Source organism: Alosa alosa, chromosome 11, assembly GCF_017589495.1.
Source record: "Alosa alosa isolate M-15738 ecotype Scorff River chromosome 11, AALO_Geno_1.1, whole genome shotgun sequence".
Classification (NCBI taxonomy): domain Eukaryota; kingdom Metazoa; phylum Chordata; class Actinopteri; order Clupeiformes; family Clupeidae; genus Alosa; species Alosa alosa.
Genome location: NC_063199.1, coordinates 34,765,257 through 34,777,226, shown reverse-complemented (window position 1 = coordinate 34,777,226; position 11,970 = coordinate 34,765,257). Strand labels below are relative to the sequence as shown.

At 48.4% G+C, this 11,970-nt stretch overlaps 1 protein-coding gene across 1 annotated transcript in view; it reads right to left on the bottom strand.

Moving 5' to 3' along the window:
• Positions 1–1,606: 1,606 nt before the first annotated feature.
• LOC125303026 (PDZ domain-containing RING finger protein 4-like) overlaps positions 1,607–11,970 on the bottom strand; it is a 58,198-nt gene continuing 47,834 nt past the window's right edge. Inside the window, exons 5-9 of the mRNA XM_048256499.1 lie at positions 10,949–11,011; positions 7,249–7,350; positions 6,220–6,342; positions 3,031–3,932; positions 1,607–2,987 (exon numbers count right to left, since the gene is read on the bottom strand). Coding sequence (XP_048112456.1) covers positions 2,270–2,987; positions 3,031–3,932; positions 6,220–6,342; positions 7,249–7,350; positions 10,949–11,011 — 1,908 coding nt within the window. The 3' untranslated portion in view covers positions 1,607–2,269. The remainder of the gene's footprint in view (positions 2,988–3,030; positions 3,933–6,219; positions 6,343–7,248; positions 7,351–10,948; positions 11,012–11,970) is intronic.

Below are 11,970 nucleotides of genomic sequence, written 5' to 3'. Positions count from 1 at the left end.
ATTTTGAACATTTTATTTATAAATTAATTTATCAAGAATGTTAATAGTTAATATGCTACTTTTATGCAACCGTATCTCATTCAAATCAGAGATAGACTCACTGGCATTATGACCCATTTGGATGAATGATACACGTATAGTGATCACAAAGTACCGTAAAACTTCAAATAATAGCCAAGTCCCAAATAGACGCCTGTCTCTTTTAAACGCCTGGTGTGGCTACAGGTTTGGGTTAAAGGCCGGTCTCAAATAGAGGCCTAGTCTGTTTTTTAGTTTTGGGTTGTATTTAATCTTCTAAAACCCGTCAGATCGTCTGTTTAAGCCAGTATGGTGCAGACTGCGCACGCTAACGTTATGATTACATGGCATTAAAAGACTGCGGTGGGGAAAAGCTAGAGTTCCAAATTGTATAACTTTTTTCAATATGAACTATGCCTATATGTCCGACTCAGACATGGTTCAATTCATCCCTTTTGTTTCAAATTTGCAGATAGGCTGATGGTCATGCTGTTTCATTCTAAATGCGAACCGCCATGGCGATGAAGTGAAAGAAGTAAAAGGAGGGAGAATGAAACTATATTATGCTCTCTCATGCACGCTCCACTTTGCATAAATAATTCCTGAACGGTTTTGGTCAGGGCTGAATATGCAATTGTATTTGACAGAGGACAGATATAGGTTGCTAGTGAAAAAATATGAGCTTTCAGTGTGGTACGCTCTCTTTGTAAGTTACGTTTGATTAAAAAGTGTTTCATCTGTTCTGGCTATCCCCGCTATTTGGATTTTATCTCACTCAATGAATAACATCTCTACACTAAATGAATGATGATCTGTAATTGTCATCGGATAGCCGTCATATGGGTAGACATTCAGTGTGTTTGAAATAATTAATTCGATAATATATTCCATCTTTGCAGAGGAAAAGTTTTGTGTGAAGGGAATTAAAGGCCTGTATCATATAGATGCCTGTCTCTAATACTAGCTGGTGCAGTTTGGCGATTTGGGAAAATAAAAGCCCGGGGTATTATTTGGAGTTTTACGGTAGTCCTCTGAGTCTCTGTACCCTGACACTGAAGAGGAATATTAAGATGCTGGTAGTAAGTCTCTGTTTCCTGACACTGAATAGGAATATTAAGATGCTAGTAGTAAACAGTTTGAATGCTGTATCGACGACTATCTGCTGTATCGACGACTCTCTATCAGATACACAAAACACTATGACTGGCTTTCTCAGTAAATTGTCTAGTGAGACAAGCTTGTAACTGCTAAATGTGTTATTGGAATGAGGACAAATGTTAACCACTCTGTAGAAATGCTCACTGACTCGCCTGACGTGAACACAGAGCCTGCAAGATCTGAGGACAAACATAAACAAAGAACTAATCTGAGGACAAACATAAACAAAGAACTAATCTTGGGTCTTTCTACATTGGTCCCTCGCAACCAAGACAGTCAAGTTGTGTGAGTTCAATGATTGAAATTCATAGAGCGGCACATATCAAATGTACAAAGAGTAAAAGGGTACTGACAGATGTTCACACACTGGAAGAGTTGGAATGCTGCAAACGTGAAGCTCAGCTCTGAGAGGCTCAGTGGACCACAGTGGACCTGTGTATCAAGGGAAGTCTGGGTAATCAAATCCTGAGAAGATATGCTGGTTCAATAGTTTGGTGTTCATTGGTGTCATGTCATCAACCCATGTGTCATCTACCTACTGCTGTGTCACGCCATCGTACTGAATACAAAGTAGTACCAAAGTTGTTCAAAAAAAAAAACCCTGCAGCAGACTACATTTCCCATGAAACAGTATCCAAAGAATGCTAAAAACCCTGCAGCAGACTACATTTCCCATGAACCAGTGAGGAGAGCTGTTGTGGGGTGTTTTACATTCGTATTAAAACCTTACCTACCAGGAACACGGCTCTACTCATGGAATGCAACAGTACAAAAATAAAATCATGATTGTTGAATGTCACATACAGGTTAAACAAAAAATGCACTTGGCTTGGTAGTTTCATATAAAAGCATTTCCGAAAGATGAAAAACAGCAAGGGAAAAAGAAACAATAATATGCGAGATATGAAATGAGACAGTTATTCAAATTGTTTATAAAATGCTATTCAGGTTACAAAGTGTGAAAAATAGTTTTCTTTACGCGTCTTTTCTCTCCACATAAAAATGCCACATTGAACGAGGCAAAGTAGATAATACCGCATGGGGTAGAGTTTGTTTCCGTTGTCCTTGTCTTGGTTTCGCTTTGTCCAGTGTTCTATACAGTGGTGACGGACAGGAAGGCGTTGTGGACTTTGGCTCCCTCGGGCGCCTTGGCGCCGTGGGTCATCAGTTCCTGGATGGTCATCCAGTTGTCCAGAATCTTCTTGTTGCGCTTCTTCATCATCTTGCGGTGGCTGAGCTCAATGATGTTGACCTCCTTGCGGGGCGAGCCGCTGGACGCTGGGCCTGGGGTTCCGGATCCTTCTCCGCCACTCTGAGGGTTCTCGCGTAGGCTCTCCAGACGGCTGCGCTGCATGAACTGGCGTCGGCGCCGCTGCTCCTTGGCGCGGGTCAGCTGCTGCTTGCGCTCCTCCTTGCTCCAGTAGCGACCCATCTTCATCTCGCTCATGGCGTCGTCGTCCGTGGTCATTCCCCCGCTGCGCTCCTCGCTGATCTTGAGCGGCCACAAGAGAAGCCGGTCACACGCACCGCCGCTTGGTGATATGGCGGCCGCCACAAGCACCTTCACCTTCCACTCCAGCTTGGGGTCGAGCGATGGACTCGTCTGCTCCGGCTGCACCTGGGGCTCGGGGCACATGCTGAACAGGCTGAGCTGGCTCTGAGCATACTCCACGGCTGACCGCTGCTGGACCAGGTGCATGTAGCTCTGGTAGTGGCGCGCGTGCGCCGGGATGTGGGCGTGGCGGTGGGGTGAGCTGTGGCTGGGGGAGAAGTAGGGGATGCGGGATGACCGGGCCGCCGCGGGGCTGCTGCTGCGAGCAGAGGACGAGGTGGCGCTGGTGACCGGGGGAGGACGAGGCTTCCTCGTCGGCCGGCGGCGGCGTCTGTTCCGACTCGGACGGGTTGCTGTGGTCAGGGCTCCCGCTGGGTGCGCGGCGGGCCGGACAGGAAGTGGACGACGGGGAGGAGGGAGAGCGTCCGGCGGTGGCGGCCAGGGTGCTGCAGAGGTTGCGCTGGTTGGTCAGGCTGACGAGCCGCTGCAGCGAGTGCTCGGGCGAGCGGTCCATGGCCAACGGTGTGCTGCGCGAGCTCTCCGCAGTGTTGTAGGCGCTCGAGCTGTTGTCCTTGTCCGACTTCTCCGGGTGCTCGTTGATGTCGGCCAGCTTGCCGGCCGTGCCGCTGCCCCCAACCTGGCTCTGGTGGTGTCGGCGTGGGCTGCCCCCACCGCGACCAGGCTCCTTGACCAGCGGCGGCGTCCGGGGGTCGCGCTTGCGTAGCTGGTGCGCCTGCATGATGCTCTGGCACTCCAGCTCGATGCTGCGCAGCTCCTCGTTGAGCATCCTCAGCTCGTGCTCCACCCCCCCCCCCACGCCTCCACCCGACTCCGCCCGGCTGCACTCGATGGTGCTGCTGCGGCTGTAGAACAGGTCGTACTCGCCGCTGTTGCGGATCTGGCATTTGAGCTCCAGCAGCTGCTGGACACGCCGCCTCTCGCCCCGCTTCGGGCCGGATCCGCTTCCTCGCGGGCTTGCTGACCGCTTCCCGCGCCCGGGCTTCTGACTGACCGCCTCAAGGCCGGACGCCTCCACCTCCCGACGCTCCCGCAGGCACCGGGTCAGTCTCCTGTGGATGTGGCTCAGCATCTCCTGCTCCGAGCTCACGTGGGCGTGGCCCAGGCCGCTGTCTTTGTCCTGGTTGGCCGAGGAGGAACAGGTGGGCGTGTCGCCGCTGATGTCACTCTCCAGTCTCCTCCAGGGCTGCAGGGGCAGGAGACGACACATGAGCGCATCATCATGACATCATCATGAGCGCGTGCACACACACTGACATCATCATGACATCATCATGAGCGCGTGCACACACACGGACATCATCATGAGCGTGCACACACACTGACATCATCATGAGCGCATGCACACACACTGACATCATCATGGCATCATCATGAGCTGCACACACACTGACATCATCATGACATCACCAGTGCACACCAGAGTTTCCGCTAGAAAAAAATGGTGCCGGTCAAAGTGACCGGCAGAGGTTTCGTTTTCCGGACATTTTGATGATATAAGTCAAATATCCTATTATCGCTTCTTAATTAGTCAAATTGAGGAAAACTGGAGACAGGCTTAAAGAATGACATAATCAGGCTGTATAGAATGCAACATATTCATCAGCCTAACTTAAACATGCCTAACAAGATCTAGCCAGTATATTTTCATGGACAGCAAGAGTCCCTTCGTTCATTGTTTTAAAAAGGCTAAGTTGTTTGTTGCTGCTACCCACGTCATCTCCAGTGGTTCCACTGTTTTTGCACAGATGCACACACAAGAATGAGCCACACCACTACCCCTAATGCTATGCCTCTTATTTGATAACACCACTACCCCTAAATGCTATTTGAGCCTCTTTATTTGATAACACCACTACCCCTAATGCTATGCCTCTTTATTTGAGGCTATGCCTCTTTATTTGAGAACACCACTACCCCTAATGCTAACTTTATTTGAGAAACAATATGCCTCTTTATTTGATAATTAAGAAATGTTTCCTATTCTGGGGAATAAATGTTTTCTTATTCTGGGAAATTTTTAGTTTTTTGGGTTCAATGATATCGTTTAATTGTGCCAGAAATTATCCGCGGACCAGTAATCGCCTCGTTGAGGAGGCCCTAACCCTGCAGATCATAGACAGAGAACGCATAGGCCTACTGTATGCTAGGGGTAAAGAACACTTTGCATGCCCAGTGTACACGGAGAATGACAGTGTCTTGGAGCGGCCGCACCCCCCGCAACTCAACTTCCAATGTCACTGATTCCGACAGATACGCCCGACACTTCTGCTTTTTATCTGGTGGTGGTGGAATTGACCGGACATCTGAGGCTTCAGACGTTACCAATTTATCATCATCCATCGCGTCTGGCCTCTGAAAAAACTTTTAAGGCTAGTCTGCTTGGGCCTGGTCATGTTTGAACCGCCTCACTCATTTGTTTGTTGTTTAACATGGACGTTTTAAGCCGCGTGCGCTTCCTATTTGAAATGCAGCATAGGCTATGCATGTTGTTTAATAGCTTACTTTTCAAATGGTAGAGCCTGTTCATTTAAAAACATAGCCAGAGGACGTATAATATAGGCTTACATATTAAAGCTTATTCTCAAATTCAGATTGCGTTAGGGGACGGGATTATTAGCCAATTTCAATCGGACAATTTGACCGGAGAGATTTAATTTTGTCAGACATTTGATTTTTTTTCCGACCAATGTCCGGTAATTACCGGACAACGGAAACCCTGGTGCACACACACTGACATCATCATGAGCACGTGCACACACACTGACATCATCATGACATCATCATGAGCGCGTGCACACACACTGACATCATCATGAGCGCGTGCACACACACTGACATCATCATGAATTAAACAGACGCTGTGTCCTTGGGGACTGCTCTCTACTCTCCACATGGTGATCACACACACACACACACACTACCCTCCACATGGGTGATCACACACACACACACACACTACCCTCCACATGGGTGATCACACACACACACACACACACTCCTCCACATGGGTGATCTCCGGCGCACAATAGCTCTCTATTGTCTCTTTGAGATCCCAAACTTTGGAATACACAGTATGTTAATATCCTCGTAAAATTTGAATTTATAATGGGTAGTGCTTGGGATTTAAAACACTCATCTCTCTCTCATACATATTCATATCTCAGAAGGCACATTTTGAAAGTTGTTAAAGGATTGGGGAGAGCAAAACACGCTCAATAGATTAATGTGAACCTCTCTGCATCTGCAGTATCCATTATTTCTAATGACTTCCTGCATTTTACATTCATTTTAGCTTTAACACTCTCATGGAGCCAAAAGGCCGACGACAAACTAGCATCTTGAGACAGAATTGCTTGCTAATGCTTGCTATTCACTCTGTAAATAAAACAATGCCGATGCTTTGTTCAATGAAATGCTGAAATCTAAAGGCTCATGTGTTCCTCTAACTGCTTCAGCCTCTGGTCCGCTACCTGCTCCTGTAGCTTAGCAGCTCTGTCCATCTCCTCCTCCTCTCTCCTCTGCTCCTCCAACATCTCCATCTTCAGCTCCTCCAGGAACTCGCTGTGCTCATCATCCAACCAGCCTTCCTCCAGCTGTGGAGAAGCCAAGGCAGTGTGAGAGAGAGAGAGAGAGAGAGAGAGAGAGAGAGAGAGAGAGAGAAAGAAATGTATTGCTATTGAAGAATGCTTAATTAATAAACATCAACACAAGCTTTTAATGGCCGCCGGTGACGTACCTACACTTGTCAACCTGACAGACCGAACCTGCTGTGGACACGGCTCAGTGACCACACCACGCTGTCTTGACCTTGTGCTCTCATTTCTCACATCAGCTCTTTGTCAGGGTGTCTCAAGCAAAAAAAAATCATAATCCATATTTATAGATTTAGATTCTCCAAGACGCACTTAATTACTGCGAGAGTCCATTACAGCGGCAGGCCTCAGCTGGACCCACTGGCTCGTCCTCCACCCCGGCCCAGGGCATGGGCTCACTCTAGATTAGCATGCCATTAGTTTTTATGGGCTACAGTCCCAAGTCAATTATGTTGCTGCTACATAAAAATAAAACATGACGAGGAGTGTGGAGCTACCGCCCTCAAGCTGCCCAGGAGGGACAGAGCAGCGCAGGAGGGGTGGACAGCATAGCACAGGTGCTGCTGCTCTTTTAGTAAAAGTAAAACTTGGCTGCAATCATGATTCGACAAAGTGTGAGATGCCGTCGGCAGCAAGCACAGTTGTGTGTGTTGCACTTGTAGGAGCGAGATGCCGTCGGCAGCAAGCACAGTTGTGTGTTTCTCAGCATGTTTGTGTGCGCACATGTGATGGTGACCGTGTGATGTCATCAGGATGGTGCACAGTGCACGCTGTCTCCCTGGGATCAGTGTGTGTGATTGGGAACAGAGTCGATATGCTGAGATGTGTGGTCATTTTCTACACATACAGTACAGTACATCTCCACGAATGAATCGGAGCGTCGGCCGGTGAAGAGGAATGACCCACCTGCAGCTCGGGTCTGGCCACCAGCAGCACAATGCTCCTGCTGTCCTCGCTGGAGAGCGCCACCACCGCCTCCTCTCTGTCCTGCACGTCCTGACCATTTATCTGTGGGGGCCGAGACCGGGGTCGTGACCGCACTTCACACAGCCCAGGCCAGCATATATATATATATATGTATATATATATATAGGGAGACATATATATTTTATATATATATTATATATATATATAGAGATGTTATATTATATATATATATATAAGTTATATATATATGTATATATATATATGTATATATATGGGTAGGGGGTTATATTATATATATATATGTATATATATTTTATATATATATATTATAAGTGCCATATATATATGGTATATATAGGTATAGAGAGGAGAGAGAGAGGGGAGTGGTATAGAGAGAAAAGAGAGAGAGAGGGAGAGAGAGAGTGAGAGGGAGAGAGAGGGAGTGAGAGAGAGAGAAAGAGAGAGTGAGAGAGAGAGAGGGAGAGAGAGAGTGAGAGAGAGAAAGAGAGAGGGAGAGAGAGAGTGAGAGGGAGAGAGAGAGTGAGAGAGAGAGAGGGAGAGAGAGTGAGAGGGAGAGAGAGAGAGTGAGAGGGAGAGGGAGAGAGAGAGAAAGAGAGAGAGAGGGAGGGAGAGAGAGAGAGAGAGGGAGAGAGAGAGAGGGAGGGAGAGAGAGAGACTTGCTGCAGCTGTAGCTACACATGTGGGTGATTATCTATTTGTGGCTTGAAAAGGAACACAGTGCCGCATGCCATGGAGGGTACAGAGAGAAACGGCCATTTTCTCCCTCTCTACTCTCTCTCAAACACACACTTACACAAACTTAACACACACACACACACTTACACAAACTTAACACACACACACACACACACACACTTACACAAACTTAACACACACACACACACTTAACAAACACACAGACACACACACACTTAACAAACACACAGACACACACACACACTATAACACGATGCTATTCACACTACTTTGCCTTTTTCATTTCCCATCTTCCTCAGGTAAGTGCCCTCACTCAATTACACAGTTGGAGAGGAAGCAGGACAACAGGCCAGTGATTACTGCTGGGGTGTGCACCTTGGACAGTGGAGACTGGTGTCCTGCACATGTCCTGGCAATGCATATAGATCTGGCCACACAATGAACTGGCCGCTGACAGGTGGTCATCTTTTTCCAGGGAGAGTAATGGGACTGTCACTGGAGGATAAAAGCGCCCAGCACTGGCCGACCAGCGGACCCAGCACTCGTTTAGTCAGTCACGCACCACACGCTCGTGCCAACAATTAGCACTAACGCTTCACATTATCTCCCTGAGGCACGGGCGAAGTTCCACTGGTCAGCCGCGCGCTATCGCTTCTTAGGGACGTCTTTGCACTACACGTGCCCCCAAATGAAGGGCCCTCTGCTACCTCGGTGTGAAACAGTGCAAACATTTCATTCTTTCAGACATAGTCGGCCTGCAGGTGTCCTCTCACGCCTCAAATGCATCATATCCTGTCTATGCTGGACCCTGGTGGACCCTTGGAATCCAGCGTTCTTTTCTGGTACTATGCCATCTGCCAAAGCTGTTATTAAACATGCTCCCCCCTGTGCCTCATCAGCCCTAATGGCATCAGACTCACTGCCTGTGCCTCATCAGACTCACTGGCTTTGCCTGTGCCTGTGCCACATCAGACTCCACTGGCTTTGCCTGCCCCACTGCCTGGCTTTGCCCTCATCAGACTCATCAGACCTCACTGGCTTTGCCTGCCTATGCCACATCAGACTCACTGCCTGTGCCACATCAGACTCACTGCCTGTGCCTCATCAGACTCACTGGCTTTGCCTCATCAGACTCACTGGCTTTGCTGCCTGTGCCTCATCAGACTCACTGGCTTTGCCTCATCAGACTCACTGGCTTTGCCTCATCAGACTCACTGGCTTTGCTGCCTGTGCCTCATCAGACTCACTGGCTTTGCTGCCTGTGCCTCATCAGACTCACTGGCTTTGCCTCATCAGACTCACTGGCTTTGCCTCATCAGACTCACTGCCTGTCCCTGATCAGACTCACTGGCTTTGCCTGCCTGTGCCTCATCAGACTCACTGGCTTTGCCTCATCAGACTCACTGGCTTTGCTGCCTGTGCCTCATCAGACTCACTGCCTGTGCCTCATCAGACTCACTGGCTTTGCCTGCCTGTGCCTCATCAGACTCACTGGCTTTGCCTGCCTGTGCCTCATCAGACTCACTGGCTTTGCCTCATCAGACTCACTGGCTTTGCCTGCCTGTTCCACATCAGACTCACTGGCTTTGCCTCATCAGACTCACTGGCTTTGCCTGCCTGTGCCACATCAGACTCACTGCCTGTGCCTCATCAGACTCACTGGCTTTGCCTCATCAGACTCACTGGCTTTGGGCCTGTGCCTCATCAGACTCACTGCCTGCCTTTGCCTCATCAGACTCACTGGCCTGCTGCCTGTGCCTCATCAGACTCACTGGCTTTTGCCTCATCGGACTCCTTTGCTGCCTGTGCCTCATCAGACTCACTGCCTGTGCCTCATCAGACTCACTGGCTTTGCCTCATCAGACTCACTGGCTTTGCCTCATCAGACTCACTGGCTTTGCTGCCTGTGCCACATCAGACTCACTGGCTTTGCCTGCCTGTGCCACATCAGACTCACTGCCTGTGCCTCATCAGACTCACTGGCTGTGCCTCATCAGACTCACTGGCTTTTGCTGCATCAGACTCACTGGCTTTGCCTCATCAGACTCACTGGCTTTGCTGCCTGTGCCACATCAGACTCACTGGCTTTGCCTGCCTGTGCCACATCAGACTCACTGGCTTTGCCTCATCAGACTCACTGGCTTTGCCTCATCAGACTCACTGGCTTTGCCTCATCAGACTCACTGGCTTTGCCTCATCAGACTCACTGGCTTTGCTGCCTTTTAGTCCCAGTGTGCCATTCCTGGTTAAAACTGGAAACAAAGGCTTTTATGACAGTAGCTGTAATTTATTCTCTCACTTTGCATATTGTGTCCAATACAACATGCAAACCTCAGCAACAATAACGTGTAAAACTATCCCCACTGTTCACAACATTAGCTGGCTGAAGAACAATGTAATTTTCAGAAAATAGTCCAGAGACCGCAGGAATCTTTAAATAAGGCAACTTTTATACATCTTCATAGTGTGCCAAGTCCCAAAAGCGTGCTCGCTTGAACGCGTCTGCACAACAGTCAACATCGCAGCCGCTCTCCCTCCTGTGTGCCTCTCCAGACTGGAGACCACTATCTCTCATGAGTGCAGACTACAGAACCTCTCCTCATGAGTGCAGACTACAGAACCCCCCGGTCTCTGGCCCGGAGAACCGCTCACAGTAATGATGTTGAGAAATCTTCTCCAGCCCCTCGGGGGGCCTCATCCGCTGCACCGAGCGCCTCTAAACTGGGGTCATAAAAACCCGGCAACCCCCCGCGGCCCCCCTGGCTGCTGACGCGGGGAGTAAAACAGCCGGGGCCGGGGGATTATCCCCAACCGGGCCACCTAAAGGGGCTGCTTCTTCACTTAATGTTCAACCATTAAAAATGAATGGGGCCCACAAGACGACGGCGGCACTCCGAAAATGAAGGAGGTTTTCGTGTCGGTGGTAATGAGAGCGAAGGGACGGATTCTGGGTGTACTGCACCTGTAAGATGCGGTCCCCTTCTCGAATGCGCCCATCTCTGGCGGCAATGCTGTTTGGACCAACCTGAGAGAGAGAGAGAGAGAGAGAGAGAGAGAGAGAGAGAGAGAATGGAGTACATTGTGTATTGTTGAAGTAGGGTGACCACTGCCATGACTGTTAAAAGAGGACAATTTTGTCACAAAACAGTAAGATATAATAATTGAAAAAGAGATAGTGTGCAAAGTTTCCTTTCTACTATTAGCAAGAAGTCGTATAATAAGCGGTATAATGTGTTTACTGTCTCCACTTTGTGTTGGGCCTATGTTTGTAGGGCCTATGTTATGTTGGGCCTATGTTGTGTTGGGCCTACATGTATGTTGTGTTCAGAATTTCCCGGAGGCTTAAAATGCTCCAAGTCAACTCATATGATCTCACGTGTATTGAAGAAAGTGAGTGAACCTGAGCTTTTACGATACAAATCTGACAGATGACAAAAGCTAGATGATCAGGTGTCCCCTTAGACGTCTGGCTAGACAACGGACACACACACACACACACACACACACACACACACCACACACACACACACACACATAATCTATAAAATCAGATTGTTTGGGCCACAAACCAGACGTGTGGCCACCCTAAGTTCAAGGGAAATTACTTTTACAGAGTAACTCTGTGGCCTATAAACAGTTAGCCTATAAACATCTTCATATCATACTGGATCTAGTACACGATACCCTACATGGATATACACTTTTTTCAATGCTAACTGGAAGTCAGCTCCCCTAAAGATATCAGACACATGTACGATTAATGACTGTGGGCTGATGGTCATCTACACATACACTTGCTTTGTACAAGCATTATTAATCTGATTCCCCTGGGTATTCAAATTCATTTGATCCTCTCTGGTACCAGTTAACAAAATGGATGAGGTTCAGGGTAAATTCTTTATCCTGCATAGATAACAAAGTCATTATAAAGTGGTGTTTGCATTTTAAGGTCATTATAAAGTGGTGTTGCATTTGAAGAGGTTG